The 25,515-nt window shown below is 41.2% G+C and overlaps 1 protein-coding gene across 1 annotated transcript in view; it reads left to right on the top strand.

The window, feature by feature from the left end:
* The window catches only part of fam172a (family with sequence similarity 172 member A), a 149,733-nt gene that overhangs the window by 64,575 nt on the left and 59,643 nt on the right, over positions 1–25,515 (top strand). Inside the window, exon 8 of the mRNA XM_053326109.1 lies at positions 5,000–5,119. Coding sequence (XP_053182084.1) covers positions 5,000–5,119 — 120 coding nt within the window. The remainder of the gene's footprint in view (positions 1–4,999; positions 5,120–25,515) is intronic.

Below are 25,515 nucleotides of genomic sequence, written 5' to 3'. Positions count from 1 at the left end.
GGCTCGCAGTAATTTCACCTGACAATCCGGGCAGCAGCGCGAGGCTAGCCGAGATGTCACAGCGATGACCTTTCTGGCCCGCAGCCGCTCTTTTCTAATAAAGAATCTCACAAACCCACAGCAACTTCCTTTGTACTTTGTTAATGAGTTATTGATTTGAAACAATGCCCTGGCAAATATTGTCAGAGCAGACTGACCCCACCAAGGTCATGCTATTTTATTGTATACAGTCTGTGAACGCTAATCTGCACGAGGGATGACATGTACACTATAGTTTTTCTCCTTTCTCTGGCTCACGCTCTCTCCCAGTCACTCACTTATTGCAAAGTCAAATAACACACCTACACATACATTTCTCTCTGTCTTCCTCTCTTTCTCACACACGCACACACAGTTTCCCCCCTCTTGTTAGTCTTGCACACGTTTTTCACCTCATTCTCCCTTTTCTCTGTCTCTTTCTCACATCATTATATTCCCAACCCTCCATAGGTACTATACCTGCTAATTACCCACAATGCCACAGTCATTATTTTCCCATCTCTGCCACTAATTTGCTCCATACCTTCTTCCCCCACTCTAGCAGACCCATCAGCTCCCAGACAGCTTCTAGCTAACTTCAGCTCTCTGTCTCCCTTGAAAGAGAGTAAAGAAAGAAACAAAGACGTTGGGGGGGGGGGGGGGGGGGGGTGGTTAGAAAGGAAAAGAGATGGCGAAGGAGTACACGTCCCAGGCATTGATTAGAATGCAATTGCAAACAGGTGTCGTTGAGGTCCGTTTTTTAATTGTGTGCTCAGAGACATGAACGCAATCACACACACTCCCACACACACAAAAACAAACTAACTCACTCTAATGACCTCTTTGCTAATACCAAACATGCAATTATATACATTGTTTATTTAATATTTAAACAATAGGCCAAATGGAAGCAGTCTTGTATTGTGCTGATCAGTACATATTTAAAAAATGTAATGACAGGGGCTGCTGGTGGCTTTACCTAGTGTGTGGCCTGAGACCAGGAGGGGACAGAGAGAGAGAATAGTTAGATAGTCAGGGTTTGGGTGTGTGTGTTCATGTGAGAGAGAGAGAGAGAGAGAGAGGGAGAGAGAGAGAGAGAGAGAGTGAGAGAGAGTGAGTGTGACACAAAGTGAGTAAGCTCCGGAGTAATTTGATCATTTGTTTCTACCTCTTCCTTTGAGGGAATCAACTTTAGACTAATAGTGTCTTTTGATGTATGTTTGTTTTACTTTTAATTTTATTTCAGCATTTGCTCTAACACATTGAAATACTTATTATTCATGCAAGATTGAAACCAACATTGCCAAACCCAATAAAGTTGTTTAGGGATCCCGTGACACTGTCCTGACACTGCTGGCTCACACTGAAAGGTTTCTGAGTGTAAAAAGTATAATGGCTCTTATCCACTAGATTCCTTCCGGTCCACACTGCTCACCATCTCCCAACTAGAGAATCCAACATCCTCAGAAGTTCTGTAGTCCTGTGTGGTTTTGATGACTGAGGAGGAGGAGCAGAAGGGAGGTGCAGGGAGGTCTGAACTGGTTGTTTGTCAGAGTGTGTTGATGTTGTTAGATTCATTGTTTCCTGTGTTGGTCAGACACTGGGTTTGTGTTGGCGTTGGGGCTGTTATTCTGGCTGCAGCACACTCCTCTCCTCCACTCTCCTCTCCCTGCTTCTCATTACAGTGAATAAACACAGGGCAAGTATTGGACCGGACAACGTTTGAAGAAACAGGAGAGTGTATGTGCACGTGCATCCGTGTGCATAAACTGGAGCATGCCTGTTGATGTGTGTGTGTATGTGTCTGTGTGTGCATGCAATTGTGAGTTGTTCCTTTGTAAGTAATGGAAACAGCTAAATCGAACAAAATCTTGAAAACTGGACAATAGAAGGCAAAGACATTCAACAAAGGAGTAACAGTTGGAAACACTTATATACTAAAAGTGGGGTAAATAGTCATGCACAGTGTTGCGTAGTAGGTTGTCCAGTGGTTTTTATGGTGACGTAAGGTACAACATCTAACCAGCGTTCTATTGATCGGATAGAAGGAATTTTAGATGGCTAAAACCACATTTTGGTCAGTTGACTCACTACAGCCTTTAGAGCTGTGTAAAAACTCAATGTGGATGTATGTTCATATAGTAGCCGTTATATTTTTCTGAAAGATGTGTTTGGTAGCATCCATTGCTTCACTGACTGAGCTGTCCAATATCTGAGTATACGTATATCACTATAATCACAGGCTGTGGGATGAAAGTACTTAAAGTCGATTGTACTATAGGGAGCTGTCTGCACTGGAGTTCATGATGACTGACAATAAATGCACATTAATTCTGTGTGCGTGTGTGTGTGTGTGTGTGTGTGTGTGTGTGTGTGTGTGTGCGTGTTTGTGCTCACCCCTTCTCTCTTTCTATCTCTTTTCCTCTAGTTCTCTCTGCACATTTCTACTTCTTTTTGATAATATTTAGCTGTCAGCATCTGGAGACTGTCTGGTCCTGAGACTGTCTAGGCAGTAGATTTGTATTTTATATTCTCTGAGGGGACAGTATGGATCGCTATATACTCGGTAAACACACACACACATACACACACACACACACACACACACACACACACACACACACACACACACACACACACACAAACAGTACGCATCCTCAGTGTCCCCTGACAGTCATGGCTGAAGGATGCTGGCAACAGGTGTGCAGTTGGGACACTACTCTGGCAGTGCTGACAGATGCACACACAACATACACGGACACAAACACAGACACACAAACAGCGGCAAATAAATAAATAAGGTAAGATACTGTGTGAGAGCTGGTGACAGGAAGCCGGTCTCACAGGGTGGTGTGCTCCACTGCAGCTAATTAACCCCAGGAAATAATTGCAACAATATGCAAATGCTGTTTAGATAATTCACTACACTGCCATGCCAGGTAGTCAGTCACTCTGTCGCCTGCTGATGAAGGTGAAAACGAAGAATGTGCGTGTGATAGAGTGCAAGGTTGGGTGATGGAGCTGGAACAATTGGGCCTCTCACTTGCCACAATGAAGACATCAACCATGCAATATATGTATATTAAAATTATATTATTAGTAAATAAATAAATAGATTCTATAAAAAATGGATGTAACACTGACATTATGTTCAGTGTACAGCGGTAAACCCCACCTAGCGTCTTCATATCAGACATTATCACTAAGGGGTGGGTGTAGAAGTGGACAAAACTTGAGACGGAGGAGCGTGAAGAACAGGTGGCATCAGCGGAGGAAAAGAAGGTAGAAGAGATGGAAGGAGTGAGGGAGAGAGGCAGGCTAATGAAATGGGCTTCACAGATGAAGGGTGACATGGCGGAGGAGAGAGGAGGGAGACTTCAAAGGACTTTGATGTCACAGCATTTCAGACAGACAACTCTGCTTCAGCCAGCCCCTCCGTGCACACACACACACGCCCACATGCACTGATGGCAGAAGGGCAGGGCAGAGTGGAGTTGCCTGCTCTTGCATCACACTCTGTGAATGGCGGTGGGTGCTGACACTACAACCCCCTCATGCTAATCTAGCAGTAAACACAAACACTCTGACAGGTTAATTTACCTCTAGACAAACACAGCAACTAAAACACACATCAGCACATCATCAAATAGTACAAGCGCACACACTTGCACACACAAAGTTGTACACACAGATACTTGCAAGCAAAAACATCCCGTCAAATCACAAGTTGTCTTACTTTCTCCTAAAAGTAAAGTTTAAGCCATATTTTCTTTAGTGTGTGTGTGTGTGAGAGTGCAAGTGTGTTTCACTGCCTCCTCAATTCCCACATTTAGGTGAGCAAATGTTAAATATCTTTATGTGATAATATACTGTCTTACTTTATAAACTGATGCTAACAGGATAGTCTCTTAAGACACCTGCACTATCCTTCACCTCATATCACTAATTATTTGTTTTGGAGACAAAATTTAACAGTTTGACACTCAATTAACATATATGGTTCCATTCTCTATAGACCATGTGTTTGTTTATTTCAAGATATTATTTTTTATATAAATCTCTATACTAATTAAGATAAATGTGTATATGCTTGTGTGTGTGTGTGTGTGTGTGAATATCATGTTTGCACTCAGTGTGGTGCAATGTTATGATGTAGGGATACAGGTGTTTCAAGTCAATGGGGCTCAATATGCAGTGTAACCTCTTCTGGGAATGCATTGTTGCTTTCTATTGTGAAGCAGACAGTTTGATAGGAAATCAAAGTCTTGAATCAATGTCACAAGTTCATTAACGGATGCCCTTTTCTCGCCTGTACTTTTACTATTGTTCTGTACAGCACTGGATAAGTGCTTACAACTCTGGTTAATTAAACATGTCTTGTAGTCGTGTGTGTGTGTGTGTGTGTGTGTGTGTGAGTGTGAGAGACTGTGTCCATGCAGATGAGAGACAGTCTTTGTGAGTATATGCATAGGTGCAATAATGTGCCTGATTGTGTGTTTTATGTATGTATGTGTTTATGCCCTGACTGTTGTTTTTCCTTTGACCTTCCCCAAGTGTCTTCCCATTATGCCTCTGCTGGCGTATAGATGGACCATCGATTGAGCAATGGGGTACAAATTAAGATTTAAACGTTACGTCACCCAGCCTATTGAGTTTTACATTTAGGGCATTTGCAATATGCAAGACTTATTGATCCGCTGAAGTGTGGCTCTTTATAGAAATCACCTCAGGCCACCACCGCTTTTTTTATTTCTCTTTTATACCTCTCTCCTTTTGGCGGGCCTTGGGTGCAGGTTTCAACATTGTAGGACTGCATTTCAAAGAGTTTGATTACTATATTGATGCTGGATTCTGACACCTTAAATAAATTGTAATTGGACGACTGTGTTTGTTAGAGTTTGCTCAAGTCTTTAACGTTTCTGTTGTCAGTTTTGTCTTTTTGGCTGTGCGTCTAACAGTGGAGTGGCTTTTTGTCTTGCAGGAAAATGGTTCTTCTGAGGAACACGTGCTATACGTGTGGGACCACTTTGTGTCCAAAGCCGCAGCCAAGAATGTCTTCATCGTGGCCCACAGCTATGGAGGGCTGTCTTTCGTTGAGCTGGTGAGTGTTTCAGTTTTCCGCTTATCCTTCCTACCTCCTACTGACACAAAAGACACACTGAGACACACAGTAGGCTCATGTCAGCATAATCACTCACATACAAGTTAATGTAAGAGAAATGACATATTCCAGCACTCGCATCGTCTCAGAGTGAAGTTTGCAACGCCGCAGCACTAACATCCATACATGTATACAAACATGTAAGTATGCAAAAAAAAAATATATTGTCTCTGTCTCTGTCTCTCTCTCTCTCTCTCTCTCTCTCTCTCTCTCTCTCTCTCTCTCTCTCTCTCTCTCTCTCTCTCTCTCTCTCTCTCCCTCTCCCTCTCCCCCTCTCTCTGCCTCTCTCTCTCTCTCCCTCCCTCTCCCTCTCCCTCTCTCTCTCTCTCTGCCTCTATCGCTCTCTATGTCTCTCTCTCTCTCTGTATATGAATACTAACATGCAGCCCCAACACTAAACACCTCAGGGAGACACAGCAGAGTGATAGTGTGTGAAACATGGTGGAACAATTAAAAATAAATAGCATTTAGTTTCTTTGAAGACGTACTGGTTCTGTAAACAATCTGGTTCATCCTTGTCCTTGAGCACTATCCACCTCCTCTGCATATCAAGAACAGGAGTAAAACAGGAGAAAAGAGAGGGCTAGATGAAGAAATTTAGAGATGGCAATGCAACTACATTGGTACTGTTAAACTAGATCTGTGGCAAGGCATGCAGATCGCTCAGCCTTAAAGGAGGGATAGAATAGGTTGAAAAATGGTGAAGGGTAAGTTGATTTGAAGGAATTAATGGTGCACATGGGAGGGTGGAAATAAAGGTTTGGCCAGTGTCTTGGCTTTATAACCGCACCCTTCAGCTAAATGGGCCTACAGTGTGTCTTTTGCGGGTTATATGAAGACTTCTGAGGTTAATGTTTTATTTTCTAGTGTTTGGTTAACTGTGATGTCCTTGTGGGATTCTGCATTGCATATTGATCATCACTTTCTCCTCTGTTAGTGTTTTAATGACTAGAGTTATGTAATAGTAAAGCTTCAGTGTGCAGATAGCCTATACCATCACGGTGAGTTATTCTCACTGAAACAGAAAAGCATTTAGGTGTAATGTTTGATCGCAAGGAAGTTAATGTTGCTATCATGCTAGGTTGCTGAATGCTGCTTGTGCTTCCTAGAAATTATGTTGATTTAAATTACTATTATTGTCATGTCTAATGTGTGTTTCAGTTGAACATACAGAGCAGTTAATGTGACCCTAAAAGAGTATGTCCTTACTCTGGATTTGAGCTCCTTTCTTAACATTTTAAGAATGAAAAAAGTTAACATCTAATTATTATTTTACAGTTTGTCTGATAACTTTAATTTACCTTGACACTGCAAAGAAACATCATGTTATATTTGTCACATATTTCCGCAAATTAAATTCCTACAGAAATCTACATGAATGGTCAAATTTGGCACAAAATCAATATAACAAATATTATCAAGCCAAAAACTGTATCAACAACTTATAAGACATTATTGAGCATGGGAATGACCATCATATACTTCCTCATAATGTCCTTAGCCCTTATACACTCTAATCTTTCAAAATTCGAATAGGCGCCTAACCAAAACACAATATTTAGCTATCACAGGTTTATTACAATAGAGCTTTGACACATAGTGCGGAGTTGCATCTCAAATTAATCTTCAGGTTCACAGCTTTCAGATGATGTTTTTCACGTCTATGTGGCATGTACTGCTGACCTCCTATCTATCTCTAAAGATACCATGTTCCCACCAGAAATGGGTCTATGGTAGGGGGGCAGGAGTGGAAGAGGTTAAGCTCTGCAAAGTAACACACTGTGCTAGCTGTGTTTGCAAGCCTCTCTATGATCTGTGAGCTTGGATACATTGCCAGTCAGCTGGTTTCTTGATCTGGAGGATTTACAGCTATATTCACCACATCCCATATTATTTAGGACATATCTCTCCTCTTTTCCTAGGAGGGGGAGGAGGAGAAGGGAGGAGACACAATGAGAATACGGTTAGTGGGGGATTAAAGGTGGGCACTTGTCCCACTGGTGTTTTCAGGAATATTTTATTTTCTTCCTTTTCTTTCACCTACTCTTTTTTGTTTAGTATTTTGTAATTTTAATTTGGCTGCTAAATATTCATGCAGTGTTTTGTCCGTGACAGCCTCACAATCTCTTGGGCTTTCTCGCTGTGTGACGAAGACTAGCTATTCTCTCTGTTGGTATCTTTCTGTCTCTCTGTGTTTCAGTCAGACTTTTCCTCACACTCTTTATGTGTATGTTAAGGCCTCACAAGGTTCTAACTGCTTTCTTTTATGTTTTGTCCTTGTTGTGTGAAAACCCTCTTAAAACACTCATATACAGTGCATGCCTATATAAATACAGCATATAACAGATGCAGTATGGGGAAGATAACATCAAAACAGACACTTGAAAGATCTTTGTGTTCACTTTAAGTGACAGGGTGTTTGAAAATGCCATAGTCAGGTTTCCCTCGAGGCCATCTCAGCTTCTGTTATCTATCAGTCCTCCTCCTTCACCTATTCTAACCCAAAACTAACACAAACAGATATGAACACTTATAGTTTGTATAAGCTCCCACCTATACAACTTTGTCTTCAGAGAGAAGTTGACTGTTGACTTGTCCAAGTCAATCTTTTTTTTGCGTTATATATTTTGTTTGGGTGCATTGTTAATATAAAGTATTCCATATAAATATACACATGGGAATTAAAGCAACCACTGTACATTTCTTACTTGTTATCGCTGTGTGTTGCACTCTCTCGCACATAAGCATGCACAAACTCATGCACATACAAGCACACATATAGATATACATACACGCGCACATCTTCTACTTAATTGAGGAGAAAGTGGTCCAGCGGGACAGAATGGGAGGTGTGTGCGCAGGAGCAGGCGAATGGAGAGTAGAGCCTTGCGGGATGAACCGTTTGACACATGAGAAGACCCAGAGAAAACAAGCTGTCTGTGGGTTAATTACTACTCCCCTTTGCAGTTAATAAATACATTTCTGATCAAGCACATCAAAAAGCCCCACCATTAATTTCTCCTGCTCGCTCCCCTTGCTCCGGAGCATGTTAGCCCCTGTTTTGAGCACTCAAGTGTTTCATTGCAATTTGATTTCTTTTAAAACACTTCACAGTGTGTACTGACTAATTATAGATACATCAAAGAGTAGCTAACTGCCTTTGAATGAGAGCGCAAGAGAGAAAGAGAGACTTTCGCTGCAGGGGGAAGGCTGCTTGCGTTTTCTCTGCTTCGCCCCCACCTTTTTCGCCCTTTTACCCTCTCTATCATTCTCAGCTATCACGAAATCCATCCATCCATCTCAGTTCACTGTTTCAGTTCTCTCCATATCTCTATCTCTCCCTTGGAGTCTCTAGTCTCCTCTGACATCTGCTTTCATGCTTGGCCAGCCTGCTCCTTCTTGCTCCTCCTTCTCTGTCTCTCTCGGCTGTGTAGTTTGAAAGGAAGATGGGTCCTGTTCCCCCATTCGTAACACTGAACCCATATTTATATATTCTCTTCAAAGTCCAAGATATTATAGCCTTCCTGTGGACCGTCTTTCTCTTTGAATCTCTCAATTATACACACAATACTGGCAATTTTCCTATGTAGGTTCCAGGTCAACATCATCCTTTTCTCACCTGATCACAAAGTCTCCCCCTAGAATGGTCCAGATAGCAAGAAAGTGACAGAGGGGATGGGCCATACCTCCATCTCTCACTTTGCTCAGTCTTTCCATCTTTTTTCATTGCTACTAGTTGGGGTGTAACTGTAAGTGTAAGACATGCTGGTGGTGGTTGTGTTGAGGAAGGGTTGTCTAACCCACACTAACCTTCCCGCTCACAGAATGAAAAAGGAGCACTCTTATTGGATAGGACAGGGCAACATTATATAAGGTGTTATGTAAGAATGCATCTGTCTCCCAGTATACAAATGTGTGGGTGCCAACCAGACAACCAGCCAACCGCCACAACAGTCCCTCAAAAACATGATTACACATTTAAGTGTCCTCTGTGAACACACCACATACATACATACAGTACCTGCTTGCCGAATATCTTTTAGTGCACTTCCTGTATAGTACCATCTGTTTCAATCTATAATGAATATAGCTAGTTTTCTCTCTATCATGTGTGGTTTTGTCTGTTTGTGTGTGTGTGTGCGTGTGTGTGTGCGCGCGTGCGTACGTGCGTGCGTGTGTTGTGGCTAGGTGTCAGATGTGGGAAGAAATGCTTGAGGTGAGACAGACAGATATGGAGGATTTCTTCACTCCTTGTGGACTTCATCGCTATGTCGGTGTGTGGAGGATGAGAAAGATGAAACACTGCTGGGTGAATCAGTGTGAGTCAGAGAAGTTCGTTTTACATAGCTTGGAGTTTAGAAAGTGATTGAATTTCTCCGCTGTGATACGGTATCCTTAGACTAAATTAGAATTTTAAATGTAGTACAGTATGGAAATATGCAAGATGCAAGCTTATTTCTGTCAAACAATGTGCCTAATCATATCCACAAGATAAAGTACAAGTAAGTTAAAGTAAGTTGTGCTTATATTTCTGGCTGTTTAAGATTTCCTATTCATTTACCACGGAAAGATCTCCAAACAAGCTCACTGTAACTTTCTTTGCATTTTCAGTTTTTAGGTTTTTCACTTTTTACTAATTGTTGCCATATATACTAAACTATTTCACTGTGATATTTGCCATCCTACAATCAATTTTCTTCCATGTAGTCCTTTATTTCCCAATTTCCTTCAACTTCCTGATTCCCCCTCTTCCGGTTGTGGAGACCCTCATGGCAGTGGCAGTGCCAATTATGCCCTCTCTGCAGGACTCTGAGTCTGGCAGTGGTCTGTACAGCTTCATGACTGGCATGGTAACAGCTCGCACATAGCACTGTGCAAACACTCCTGTTTTAAATCCTCAGCCTTTTTTACAGCATGCTTCTCGAAAATTAAAAACTTTTCCATAAACCTCAAGTCATAGAGCAGAATGCAATATAAAAATGTGTGTAGTTGTTATTGTACTCGATAGCTCCACTCATGCATCCAGCTTTTTTAAAAATTCACCTTTTAATGTTGTGACATGTTTATTATCCCCTCCATTACTTTTTTTTCTCACTGTCATTTTTAAATGTTTCTTCTAGTATATAAAATGTGTAAAAAGAGAAAATCAAGAAAAAAGTTAGTCATTTCAACACTACTCCCTGCTAAACACATCCTGGACCAGTCTCTCTACTGAATGCACAGACATGAAATTGATATTGATCCTCATACAGTATCTAAATCCCAGTCTGAGCACAAACAGGTTTATTTCCCAAAATGTTGGAGTATTCCTTTCAACTGTGTCAAACTAAGTTCCATGTTTATCTATCTGTAATACTCTTCAAGGACCACTGTAACCTTCACCTGAGTTCATCATCACACAGGCAAAAAAATCACTTTAATTTGTTGACAAAATCATCCTGGCTGTGAAGGCGTCCATACACAAGCTCTGAAAATCCCCTCGTCTAATGTTGTATGCACGTCTCGCCTGCCTTCGAAGCTCTGAGTACTATCCTGTCTATTGCTTCTGGAGGGGATGAAGAGAAGGTTTGTTTTTATCTCAAGGTTCTCCATAGCTGGCGGGCTTGCAAGCGGTGCAGTAGTAGTGCAGTTTCCTGTGTGTATGTCTGTCTGCATGTGCTGATGTGCACTTGTGGGTATCTCTGTCTATGTCTGCAAGTGGGTACGCACATAATGTGTGGGTTTCTGTTTGCCTGAGTGTATGTGTGTGCGCATGTGTACATGTGCAAATGTCTGAGTGTGTCAGCCCTAGTCTGGAGAAGCCTGTATCGTCCTAAGCAGAACAACTTAGTGGACAGCAGCTATCAGAGCCACGTTAGGGGAGGAGAGAAGGAGAGGGTGAGAGGCAATGATAAATGGCTGGGGCACACTAGCAGAAATTAGTGGAGCCGTATGCAAAGCTGTGGTGTTTTGTTTGATGTGAAACAAAAGGACCACCATGACAAAAGTGCCTGCCAGCCTGCACAGCAGGACAGCAGCCCTCAGGACATACACCATCACCACTGAGAAAGTGTGTATGTGGGTTTCATGCGTGCATGTGTGTTGGTACGCTATTGCGTGTGCGTGTACCTGGTAATGCATGCATATCATGCATGGTACTGTTTTCCAGTCCTGTCTATATTATGTATATTATCCCTCTCTGTGTTTTTGTGCTCCACTCGTAATGACAGACAATGCCCAGCCCTTTGTACACCATGAAAAGACATGGTTTCTTCCTCACTACAGCTACAGCATATTTGCTCCATTAAGTGGCTGAAATATAGACGTCTAATTTCTTTGTGAATGAATAGGCATCTTAGAGAGCGGCTCTCCTCTTAACATAAGGATGTAAATTGAACTGTTTAAATGTCACGGCTAGCAAGCTGATTTGATTTGAATTGATTTGCTTGTTTCTGGGAAAAAAGACCTCCCTTGCCAAACCTTAGCTGCGCTGGCTGCCACAGATAGACCAAGGTCTTTCTTTGCACCTCAACAACACATTGTAGGGCTTCTGAATTCTTCTATCTGCTGTGATTATGTACAAATGGCCTTCATTTGCCATCCATTTCAAAGCTGTAGTGCTGCATTGTGACTAGAGGCAGATGACGCAGACCAAATTACAGCGGGTTTGCTGCCTGAAAAGGATACTCGCACAATAGGCTTTGTGAAGTATTCCCTTCAATACGACGCCATTATTCTCACCTTTGTTGGTGTTTCTCTCTATGTTTCAGGAGCATCTTTGGTTTCTAGATTACATTTGTGGTGTTGGAGAGGAGTGGGGGGTTGAAAATACTTTACTCACCTCTTGTCTCTCTTTTGTAATTGCTTCAGTATAACAGGAAATTGATTTTGTTTGAAAGGTTCTAATTTTTTGTTTGCTTGATTTTTTGATTGCGTTTCTTTTTAATTTGGTCTTGTTTTATTGATATGCACTTGGAAGACAATCAAGACATACCTGCTTCTTTACTTTAAACATACAGTATATTCCTCTTTTTAGCCAGGTTGCAGGTGTCTAAATAAATCGAAAGGAAGCAATCTGAGAAGCCTTACAAAAGTGCTATAATCTTGAATCTGTCTTGTGTTGGAATACAGAGTGGATCCCACTTGAGTAATCAGTTCTCTCCTTTATTGTTTGCAGCTAGCATCTTTCTGTCCTCATGTTGCCCAATACGTCACACTGGTTGAGTCATTGAGCAACAGCAATTAACTGGTTAGCTTAGTAGTTAACAGTAGTGTTGTTATGAACACATTTATTCCAAGAAGATTTAGTTTATTAATATCAGGTACTTCTTGTGTACATGTAGCACATCCTCATAAAACTGTCAGCCATAGCATTAAAACCACCTGCCTAATATTGTTTAGATCCCCCTCATGCCACTAAAGCAGCTATGAACTGTTGATAAATGGGCTCTAAAATACCTTTCAAGGTGTCCTCTGGTATCTGGCTCCAAGAAGTTAGCAGCAGATTCTTTAAGACCTTTAAACTTGTTTTTCCAGCACATCCAGCAGATGCTCAACTCGAATGAGAACTGAGGAATTTGGAGGCTAAGGCAACACCTTGAACTCTTTGTCGTGTTCCTCAAACCAATACTGAATACTTTTTGCAATGTGGGAGGGCACACTAGGTCACTGCCATCAGCAAATACAGTTGTTTAGCTAGGTGGTAACAAGGTTTCCCCAGCAGAACATTTCTCAGACCATCACACTGCCTCCACTATCTTGCTTTCTTCCCTTGCATCCTAATGCCACCTTCCTGGGGGCCACCTTCTTCCATTGCTTCATGGTTCAATTCTGACTCTCCTGTGTGCTCAGCATGGGCACTCTAACCAGCATTAACTTTTTCAGCAGTTTGTGCTACAGTAGCTCATCCGAGGGATCAGACCAGATGGGCAAGCCTTCACTTACCATATACATCAGTGAGCCTTGGGTTCCCATGATCCTGCCACAGGTTGATCAGTTGTCCTTCCTTCGACAGCTATTGATAGGCACTGGCCACAGCATACCAGGAAGACCCCTCAAGACCAGCCATATTGGAGATGTTCTGACCCAGTAATCTAGACATCACAATTAGGCCTGTCAAAGTCACTCAGATGCCCATTTTTCCTGCTTCCAACCCACCAACTTCAAGACATGACTATTCATTGCTGTCTAATATATCCTACCCATTGAGAGGTGCCATTTTAATGCCAAGTTAATACATGTTATTCACTTCGACTCTCAGTGTTTTTAATGTGTTGGCTGACCGGTGTAGGTCTAAAATTCAGGCTGACAAATACAACCTAGGTTTAGGCACCATCACCACTTGGTGAGGGTTAGGGTAAAGGATATCATCATCAGGCTAAAGTAACACCACAGTGTTAGTTTAAAAAAAATGTTCCATCTTGGAACAAACCTCTATGACTGCGTTCACACTGCAAGCCAAAATCCAAAAATTTTTAGCCAATCTAGATTGGAACCAGAAGGCTCTTATGAAGTCTGAACAGTCATTAATCACATGAAATCTGATTTTTGCAAACCAGATGGAAACCACCTTTGGGAGGTAGTTTCAAATCACATTTGGACAGACTTGTCTGAGTCTGAACAGCTCCAAACACTCAAATCGGATTTGACTGTCCGTGACATCTCTCTACGTCGCTACGCTACGTCACTCTATGCGACACCAGACCCACGCTTATTCCAGTTGTTGTTGCTAGCTGATATCAAAATCATCTTAGCAAGCCACCTGACATTGATGTCATCTGACCTGCGCCACTTCCCCATATCATAATTATTACGGCTGGCATAAACATATCTATGGGTTGATTTTGCCTAACTGAATTTTATACTGTCATTATTCATGTGAGGATGGGCTGGCACATTCAGTTGCTTTATGTTCATTTATTTATTGCAGGTTCCCCATATTTTCCCACAGTTTAGCTAGCATATACACTCAACCGGCTTTCACAACCAGCAAACCTTGCAACTTCTACTGCACATTATTATGATCAGTTTACCTTTTTTTTTTTACTTTTTAGTAACTTTATATATATGATCATTGGATTATGATATATGCTTCTGGAGAGCTATTTCAACACAGAAAAAGGATACTGTCAAGAGAAGCTCTGAGGGAAGTCATTTACCTTGTGTTCAGTGCTTAAACAACTGCCTCCCTGGACTTTATTTCAGGAGTACTGCAGGTATAACTAGAAATGGTTCAATACATTTTTGTTTTAGTTTTTTTACATCTTTTTTTATCTTGTTCATTAGAATTCAATGCATCACCTTCATTTTCACGTAGTATAAAAACTTGGGAATATACTGTATATGTTATGTGTTGATCAAACTCCCCTACATGGAGCCATTGTTCACTTAGTTGTTGTCAATCATTTTCTGCTTACTGTGAGAAAAGTTGTTATGCAATACTACTCCTAATTGATGTGTTACCTTTTGATTGATATCCATATTACACTGTAATATATGAGGACATTATTAAATGTCATGTTGTTCATTTTGAGTAAGTTGTCCTATCCAGTCTTTGGTTTGACCATCCACGGTTTTAAATGTACAAGCACACTTTCACCAGGTCGTCACGGTTACCCTCCTCCTTCGTTCCTCAAAACACACAGATGTTGCCATGGTGATGTAATTGAAAATCATTACATCTCAAACAAGTATTGTTGAGGTGACTATTCATAAGTCTCCTCTCACCTTTTTGTCTTCCTATTTTTCCCCCCTAGTGAAAAGGAAGTGAAAAATCCATCTGTCCACAGTGCATCATTGTGCAGAGGCTCAAAAGATCTCTCTTGTCCTGCCCCACCCACCCCATACCCTACCTCTTCAACACGAGGTCTTTTTTTGCCACTTTGTGATATAAGAAGCATAGCTAGTTGGAGTTCATTTGAGTTCAGTTAAATCTAGAGGGATTCATCATTACATATTTACTGGCTGAGGCTGATCTTGCTGTAAGGTTCTACCCTCGTCCCATTGATCTAGTGCGCATGTTCACTCCCGAGGTTATGCGACGTGCCTCCATTTGCATAAGGCCCTGGGCAAGGTTCTTTCCACCATTGATTGGCCTGTCCATGAGCGCCCCGTGCCTTCTCACATTGATCACTTTGTTTTTTCCCGGAGACAGTGCTACTCAGAGTTCAGCTGCAGCTCTGGTATATCAGACCTGCCGGAGGAAGAGAGAGAGACAGAGAGGGAGAGAGGAAGGAGAGAAATAGGAAAAAAGAAAGACAGAGCATGAGAAAGGGGGAAGTATGTAGGAGTCAGAGGGTAGATGGAAAACTTAAAAGTCAATATCTTTACAATTTTGCATACTTTTACTTTGAATTTTAACACTTAAACTGAGAAAGACAAAAAATTGTTTTGCCTTGCCACCCTGTACCTTTTCTCCTTTAGCATGTGTCTACTTGAACCAGTTGTCTCAGAAGGCAGGAGAAATGCAATACAATGATATTAAGTACTTTTACAGAACAAAACACTTGCAAATATGCACATAATCAGATGTAAAATGAAACACATACAACTCAAACAGACAGATACTAATATCTCTACTCATACATGAATTTCTGCCATAACTGAACAGCCCTCTTTTCTTCCTCTTCTTCCTCACCCTCTGCTTCAACTCTGGTCTGCTTGTATCGTGCTCTCCAAAGAAAAACTCTCCTCCCTTAGCTGTCTCTCACTTTTGTTTTTTTCCTCCTCTTGGCTGTTACCAGTCTTGTACAGCAGTGTCTGCCTTTTAACTGCTCGGACAGGCTTCCTTCTCTCTACTCTCTATATATCTCTATTTTAAAGTCAATAATACTCATAAAGTTTTCTGTTTTGACAGACCCAGATCATATACTATATTCATCTGGTTTTGTATTTTTGTGTATAATGTGCACAATAGTTGTGATTGAATTAGTTTTTGCATATTGTTGCATTTGTGCAGTTTTATGAAGATAGAGAAGATAAAGCACCGACGACTCTGACATACTTGAAACAATTTAAGTGATGATACTTTCCAGAATAACTCAAACCAAATGTCTATATACTAATCATGTCCTTGATTACATTACATATTGCATCAACGGCTAATGTGTTTGCATTTCCGATCATGCATATGCACCATTGTGTGTTTATCCAGCATGGCATCACTGGTGGTGCAAGGCTCAAACTCCCATAATGCACCTCTTCTCTTTGTTCTGCTGTGTGAGAAGCAGTGCGCCGCTTTGTCTGCCTCTTTCGTTCCTCTCGGCTCGTTGCCTCAGAGGCAAGGTCTTGCTCTCTTCCCTCTCCTCTTTAGACCTCTCTCAGTCTTTCTTTCACTTTTTAATACCCATTGGGTACTGCTGTCCATTTCTCTCACTCCTGTTGTTGGCGTTTATTGTCTTTCATCTTTTGTCTTAATTCACAATGAAACTCTCCTTCACTTGCTCATTCATCCTCTACGTAAAAATGTCAACATCAATAATTTTTGTGTATGTGTGTATGACTTGTACCCTCTTCCAAGCTTCTTTGGTCACCCTTCTTCTGTCTACTCTCTCTTACCACTTACCTGTAAACTCACCTCTTGTTGTGTTTTTTTACCTTTTAAATTGTGCCTCGGTGAATATGTTCTTTCATCTGTTCTTTGCTCTTCCCCTTTGCTTCAGTTTCTTTCTCCTTCCCTCTCTTAACCTCAACTTCACAACAGCCTTGCTACTTCATGCTTTGCCGTCTCTCTCCGATCCTTCACTTGAAACTGACCTCACTTCTGTCCTCTTCCTTTTCACAGATTTTTATACTTAGTCCTTTTCAACAAATTTTTGTTGTCCAAGACACCCCTTTTTTCCCACTCCTCCCACTGTCTCACACTCTCAGTATTAAGAACTCATTTATTGAATTGCTGTTTATATATTTTGTGGAAAACCACTAAATGAAAATTGCAATCTGAAGTTTGTCATTCAAGATGCTGAATGAATTATATGTTAAAGACTTTTTTTAAATCAGAAAATGCAAGTAGCTTACAATCATTTAAGTAGAATATTTATTTGTTTCCTTTTTCTTCCTTTGTCTCTTTTGCCTCACACTCTTGCCAATCTCTCACATTCACTCTTCTTACTGTGGTATTTCCATATATTCACCTGCTGCGTTTGAGTGTGTCAGCTGGTTACGACCTAGGTCACCTTCACCAGAGAGGTAATATGAGGTTGACGTGAGGTTTGAATGTGGTTGAGATGGCATGTTGACAGCTCAAATGAATCACTTGTCCCATGTCATTTTTTCTTTCTCCCTTGTTAATTCTTCTATAAGAATGCAGTCAATATACAAGAGGAATTTTGAGGATATATGGGGTCTCAAATTGTCACATGAATTCAACACATTCAATTCAGTTTGCTATTCTGCCTTTTTTTTCTTTCTCTGCCCTCAAGATTGTGAATGGTCTCATTCTGTGCTGAAGGAAGAATAAGTCTTAGGAATTGAAAAGAGAAAAAGTGTCATTTCTGAAAAGCTGTGAGGAACAGCTAGGCGGATCCTGGTGCAAATGTCAGTGAACCCAGTGACTCTAAGGTTGAAGTTTAAACCCTTTCTCCCTCCTCTGTGCCTTTTTCTCTCGTTGTCTCTCTCCTTTTTTACTTTTTTCTTTCAAACTCTGCTTCTTCATCCATGCCTGCCTCCTTCACTCTCTGCTCTCTCTGGCTCAGAAGGCAGATGTGGCTCAGGAGGTAGAGCAGGTTGTCCACCCATCAGAAGATCAGTGGTTCAATCCCTGGCACCCGGGAATCAAACCATGTCGAATACATGCATGTCGACGTGTCATTCGGCAAGATACTAAAACCCAAATTGCTCCCGATGGCTGCACCATCAGTGTATGTGTGAATGGGTGAACGAGCATTAGAAACATTGTGAAGTGCTTTGGATAAAAAGTGCTATATCGTTCCCGATGAGCAGGTTGGCACCTCGCATTACAGCCTCTGCCATCAGTGTATTAATGTGTGTGTGAATGGCTGAATGTTGGCATGTGTTGTAAAGCGCTTTGAGTGGTCGTTAGACTAGAAAAGTGTTATATAAATGCAGTCTATTTACTATTTGCAGTCTATTCTGATTTTCACTGCTTTTAAAGTTCGTTCAATATGGTGTTGGCATTCTGTGGTGCTCTTGCCTTACCTACTACAAACGCTCACCACCAGGGTCAAAGCCGTCTTTTATTTCTGGCACATTTCTCCACTGTTTAAACAGAAAAGATGCCGATGGAATTGATAGCAAAGGAAAAAGAGGCAATCTCACAATTTCTCAGTCACTTCCTATTTTCTGCACTTTGAGCTTGAAAATCCCTATATTGGCTCTTCAGCTGATCTATACCCAGCTCCATAGCCTCCAATAATTATGGAAAGCCTAGTTTGAATCCTTTATGGCAATTTTTTCCAGGGGTGTGTTTTAGTTATGTACCTGCAGTAAAGCATATTTAATTTTTTAAGCCTGGAAAGCTGACAGTGAAAAGAGATGAACTGTTTTATGTGCCATTTTAAGGCTTTATGTGCTGTGAAATGCGATGGGGGTTATGAAAGAGCAAAAGGATGGCAGAGAGAGGAAGGGAGAAGGAGAGCGAGTGAGAGACTCCTGGTGTGGAGCAGCCTTTGATGTCTTAGCTGGCTTGGAGCTGAATGCAGAACTCACTGAAGGGTAGGCCTTGTTTCATGGTGGGAATATGAAGCTGGATGTTCTGTCCGACTGAAAAAAGAAAAAAAAACATGCACATATTTGCACAGGTTTTTTTAATGCATTCATTTTTATGTACAAATGTTTTATCTTCAAGCATAAGTGTGCATTTTGCTCCTAAAGGCTTGTTTGTTGTCCAAGTAAGCTAGGTTTTCGTTTCTCCCCCATCATGTCACTCATTAGTTTGTGGTTCATGTCCAGTTCTTTTACCAGGCCACATCGGGTGACTTAGTAATTCACATTCTGTGTGTGTGTGTGTGTGTGTGTGTGTGTGTGTGTGTGACTGTCTCATATATATTCTGCTTTCCTATTAGATGGCTTCACACTCGACGATTCCTCCGGACTCCTCTGACATCGGCTTTCATGCATGGCCTGCCTGCTTCTCTCCTTCTCCTACGCTCTCTCTCACTTTCTCGGTCTCTCGGCTTCGAACATTAAAAACATCTTGGTCGTGTCGGACATCTTTTAACCCCCCCAACACCAGCCGGTTCACATGTCCACCCCAACCCCCCTTCTCCCATTCTCCCTCCTTAACTTCCATCCATTCTTCATCCCTTGTTCTCTCCAACCCTCTCCATCCTTCCCCTCATCTTTCCCGTTCCACGATACTCACCATCCCATTCCACATGTGATGCCACTTCTTCCATGAAACCAACCTCTTCACCTCACCCCTCCTCTTTCTGTCTCTTCCTCCTTGCTCGCTTCCTGTGTCAGTTTTTGTGACTTTTCTTGGGGTTATGGTTAGTTGATTTGGTCTGATTTCTCTTTGATGAAAACACTAGGGGGCACTGCCTGTCCTTTGTTACCCCTCTCTTTTCCTTAGCAGGCTTCGATGCATGTGTATTTGTGTATGCGTGTCTCTTGTCTGTGTGTCTGTGCATGTGCTCCTGTTTGTGTTTGTATTTTGTTAAAAAGCAGTCCCTTGTCTGTAATGGATGACACAGATCTGCATTCAGACAGGCAGGAAGGCAAGGTCTCTGGTGGTCACCAGGGCTACTACTCTGCAGTTGTCCACACCTCTCTGTCCCCACTTCCACCCCCCGTTTCTGTTGGTGAGCACAGGGGTATGGGTTAATGAAAAGGGCTCGGACCACAGAGAGGAGCGACAGTCATCTCCCAGACACCTCTGCTCACCTCCAGCCCTCTGAGACCCTCTCTCCATGACAGGCCCCCCTCTCCACATCTCTCTCCCCACGTTGGCCCTTCCTCCCCTGGGTCACACCACATCGTCTGGCTGCCCGGTGGCCGCCAAACACAGCTCACCCAACGTGGCATTAGACAAAGGTAGACAAAATAAAAGAGAGTGGCCCATATTAACAGCTGTGAGCGACTGCTTTGTTTATCCAAAAGTCTAAGATTTAGACAAGACCTGAGACACATTTAGGCTAGTTCAAAGAAATGTTGGCTCTAGACGCCAGAGTGGGAGAGAAGACAAGGAGTGCTCAGACCTTTGTTTCTACTCTGCTGGTCGGGAGCTTGTTGTGGCGCTCCACTTCATGTGGACAGCAGTACTCAAGTTGTTTTCTATGTTTCATTTATACACACAATACATAGTATACAGTTAATAATTGTTCTCGCTCTTTGGTTTATCTTTAAGCCTACTGATGAATGTAATTGTTTTGGAAGGAAAATCCGAATTATTGATTTGTTGTGGGATTTTTTATTTTTTTTCGTGGTAAGCAGACAGCTGATGAGGGGTGTTTGATAGTGCTAATTGGCAGCTCCCGTCCATGCAGCGTGTGGTTGGTGTTTGGTGGTGGGTTGGGGCTGGGCGAAGTGAAGCGCTGCTATTGTTTAGAGGTGTCAAACCCAACACAGAACAAAGAGGATGGGAGAAATGTGCTGCGCTCGCCTATCAGTGTGCTGAAATTGGCTGAAGTACACACATGCACACACATATATAAATATATATTTTATATATATATATATATATATATATATATGTATGTATGAATGCACATGTACACACACACAACAGCATATTACCTGGAGTCATACACACCAGCGTTAACTCACACTGACATGCACACACACAGAAACACCTACCAACGTGCACATGCACACTCTTAGACAAACTGCCTGAAAATGACAAGATAATCACCACATTCAAACTTACCTTCAGCTCTGGGTAAATGCCTTTCTCTGAGATAAACTAATAAATATACTGTTTTCTTTTCAAATGTTCTCCACTGAAGGCCCTAATTACCATACGCTGACAAAGACCTGACAGAGGTGTAATAGTTAAAAAGGTAATTTGACTACAAGTAGGAGTTTGGGTGGGGAAAAGGGTCAGTGTGCTTTCCCCCCAACCCCCCCTCCACCCGCCTCTCTCTTTAATGGTTTATTCACGCTTTTCGAGGACTTTTTGCATGATTGACTGACAAGGTCTTTTTCCGAAATAGCATCTTCAGTAATGAGAAATAATTGACTCCCTAATCAAAAAAGGGGTTCATGGAATCCACAAACCCAACTATAATCTTCTGTGGCATTTCCAGCAGAATTGACAGTCCTCATAGCTTCAGGCTCTATACCACTTTGATTTAATTGCTTTTTTTATAAGATTAATAATATACTTTATACTGAATTGTGTATGTGTGTGCAGTGTGTGTATGCTTTCTGTGTGTGTGTGTGTGTGTGTGTGTGGTGTTCATCACCCTTCTCTCAGGCTTTGCTTTTAATCAACAATATCACTTGAAAAGCACTTCGACTAGTGTACTGCTTTTTGTAAATTTTACATTTAATTTATTAAGGGAATCTGTTGTCTGCTGTTGTCATTTTATTTTGTGCACAAGTATATTGCTGTAGTAGTTTGGCACATTATTTTAATAAGATATATTTAGAATTATATGAAAGAATTATTAAAGGTAAATTATTCAAACTTTTTTTTAGGTTTTCTTCTGCTTTAAACAATATAATAATAAGACTTATCATTAATAATAAAGCTATATTTGTTTTATCTTTTTAGTATCAAACTATAGTAATTGATTAATGTAGAGATTATTTCCTTCATTTTTGTGCATCTTTTGTTTCTTCATTTACCGGAACAAACCCGAAGTTCAGGCTCTTTATTTTTATAGTTTGAAACCTTCAAGGGAAATGTTTTTCTATAAAATCTGGTCTGACCGAACATCGTGATACAATTCAAATACTTGAAATTGTTATTTTTTCTTTACTCTGCCTGTTTAATTGATAAATTGAATTGCTTTGTATTTTTTATATCATACTTATCTTTTAATCTCATGTCTTGATTACTTTGGGCATAAAAATAATAATTTAAGTGAATGTGCCTTGAGAACTGCAAAGTTTTTGCATGATGGGGCAAATTAACTTGTAGCTTCCCCCAGCCAGTCCAATTTGTAGTATGGCCTCAACCCCTTCTCCCTCTCTTTTCTGACTCATCTGTCCTCTCGTTAAAAAGCTGTTTTAAATCATGGCTAGTGGCAATGAGAAGTTAATTTCAGATTGTTATATATTTCCATTAATTTCAGTTGGCCTTCTGTAGTTTTCCCTCCCTTACTCTCTCTCGTTCCTTTGAGTACAAGGGGATCACAGAGCCTGTTTTTTTCTTTTTTTCCTTTTTTCCTTTTTTTCCTTTCTCTTGTCTTGGGCTCCCTCTTTCTCTCTTGCCCCACGGCATGAGAGACGAGCAAATATGAAGGAGTAGAGGATGATAACTGAAGGGAGGAACACTCTCTTTGTCACTTTCATTAGCACTGTCTTTTACCTCTCCTCCCCTTTTCCCTTTTCCCCTAACTTTTTTTCAACCGTTTGTCCATGATTGGCTTCTCACTCAGCGATGGGTCGAGTGGCCCTGGAAGTTTAAACAAAACACCTCCCCTGGGAATCCAGTTCCTGCAGCCCTGAAGAGACACACACACATATACACAGTCACTTTCACACACCTGATTTGCCAGTAATATTCGGAGAAGCAGGCGCCAACAGATTTGTTGTTTTTGTTTCATTTTCCCCCTCTTCTTCTGTCCTCATTCACAGCTCAGGTGAAAAACGGTCCACTGAGATATTTGGTAAATTTTGCTATTAGCAGACTCCATTTTTTTAACACTTAACAGAACTAGAGTTCATGTGTAGATTTGTGCACCATGAAAGTGACTTTGTATGAAACTTAGCAAAAACAGCGATGTATGAAAATAATAATTAGGCATTCCTTGATATTAACAAGGATAATGAAAATAGTCATACAGTGTCTTACATTAGCTCTACCTAAACCAACTCCCAACAAATTTAAAACAACTAAGTGGAAATTCTTATATTATAGCTGGTCGAAATTTTTTTACTGCACCCCAATTTAGAAATTTTGGCTTGAATGCCAAATGTGGGCTCAGCTAGTATAAGGAATCAGTGTTTATCAGCCCCTAAGGCTGTGTCTGTGTGTGTGTGTCTCAGAAATGGACAGCAGTACCCGATGGATATTTAACACATTAGCTTTGGCAGAGCTGAGAGTGGTGTGAAAACACACTGATTTCCTAAGTGGCAATCATATCAGCCTCGCCGTCAGAGAGGCAGCAGAGAGCAAACATCTGTGTGTGCGCTTGTGTGTTAGTATGTGTATGTGTATGTGTGTGTGTGTGTGTGTGTGTATGAGAGAGAGATACAGAGAGAGCGAGAGAGAGAGAGTGGTCGAGAACATGCATGCAAACTGTTTGTGAACATTATGTAGACAGTGACTCCAGTATTGCTTCAGATTTGCTCAGAAATGTTTTAATTCACCAGAATTAAGCGCGTTTATGTATCTTTTTTTATAATATGCCTCATATTATTTAGCATGCATTTAATTGAATGTTTCTGTGTCTACATAAGAGTTTTTTAAACTTATGTGCATTCTTTCTACTGGCGTCTGTATTTTTGCATCTTTTCATTTTCCCTATCCCCAGCCCAGGGTTTCTGTATTTCAATCAGTTTCTCAGCTTCAGTTTCTGTGTATGCCTGCGCTGCATGTGCGTGTCTCTCTCTGTCTGTCCATGGTAAACCGTCTCTTCCCTGCCGGGGTTCAGGGAGCCCTTGGTTCTCCTCGGTGTCAGTATCACCCTGAGTTACGACAAAAAGGTCTCGGCCTCCTCCTCCACCCACCCTTGTTAGGCCCGCTCACTCGCTCGCTCCCTCTGTCAATCCCACTCTCCCTTGCCCAATCCATCCTCGTTTCCAGCCGAGAGTCACCCATCCGAAACTATGTTAAAACAGGGTCATCCCCCGGCGTGCACTTAAAGGCTGTCCCTTTAACCTGCTCTGAAATACTTACGGCTATTATTATAGCTTATAAATCATTAAGAAAGTTTAATTATACGAAAATTTCATGGTGGAAATGTGCAAGCTGACACATGGGAAGGGGAATTTAATGGGCCAGCAAGTCCCAGCACTGTGAGGGAAAATATTGAGGTTAGGTTTCTATTTTACAGCATTGCCGGAGGGTTGGGAGACAGGGAGAAAGACAAGAAAGAAGCACTTTCAGAGTGAGAGAGAGGTAGAGAAAAGGCAAGTGGTGAAGATGAGGCCTATGTATCCAAAGCACAAAAGTAACTTTTTTCATCACACTCTGTAGACCTAAGCTGTTAATATGGCCAGTTGATTTGGGAATGATGAAGACATTGCCCACCGTACCTTGTGCTGGTTTTCTTAACTAAGATGTATTCTAATTAACACAAGACTTTAATTAGTCGCCATGCCGTAATTTTAATTCGTTAAGGAATGTTGCCTAATTAGAAATTACCATTTGGAGAATTTCTGTAATTGCTGTCGCTTAACAATATATGAACATCCTCAACTACTAATGCTATAAAACATTGTCTTCTTTCTTAATTGTGTCAATATCATTTCAATGTGAATGTTAAAGGGGTATTGTTGATATAGCTTGAGCAACGACTACCAAAGTATTTTCATTGTGACAGAAATTTAAATTGATCAAACTGTTGGGAGTTGATATCATTGACACTTACCACTGTACAGATGTTAATTAGAAATTAATCGAATTCTGTTGCTGTAACAATGAAAAAGCTGCCAAATATTTGAGCATCTGCTTGGCTTATCGAATCCCAATGATTTAAATGCAATGCCATTGTAATAAAAGAGTTGTCAGTCAAGTGAAAACTCTAGTATTTCAGGGACTTATAACCGTATGGAATTATCACTATCATATTTTCACCAGCAGGGAGACTTTGTGGAAAATTATTTCTGATTATGCAGCCAATTTTTAAGAGAGAATCACTTAGAAACATAGTTTGAAGAAGTAATATATGAAAAAACGTATTTTCCAAAAAGAAAATTCACAAAGTTTCACATGCCAGCATGCATGAACCAACACTCTAACATGTAAATACCCTCACTCAACTTTGTGTTGAAGAACTAAACTAAATCGATTATTTAAGTGAACTTTTTTTTTTACACCAGGCTAATTGTTTATGAGCACTCCTGCCCCCAAAACCCCAATCGTCCCTCCTTTCTTCCCTCCCTCCACCCCATCCTCCCTGCCCTTTCTCTCTACTCTGTCCTCCCTTCCCGTCTTCCTCTTGTTTTCCATGCGGGCACAAGCGGGGCGCAGCGCCCGCAGCCGGCAGGTTTCCTGGCACGCTGCTTCTCATCCTCTGCCTTTTGTTTCCACCAGTGGACAACCCTTCTCCACTTCTGCTGTGTCAGTA

Source organism: Scomber japonicus, chromosome 9, assembly GCF_027409825.1.
Source record: "Scomber japonicus isolate fScoJap1 chromosome 9, fScoJap1.pri, whole genome shotgun sequence".
In the NCBI taxonomy this organism is placed as follows: domain Eukaryota; kingdom Metazoa; phylum Chordata; class Actinopteri; order Scombriformes; family Scombridae; genus Scomber; species Scomber japonicus.
The sequence above is the reverse complement of the archived record's forward strand: the minus strand, read 5'-3'. Positions and strand labels throughout refer to the sequence as shown.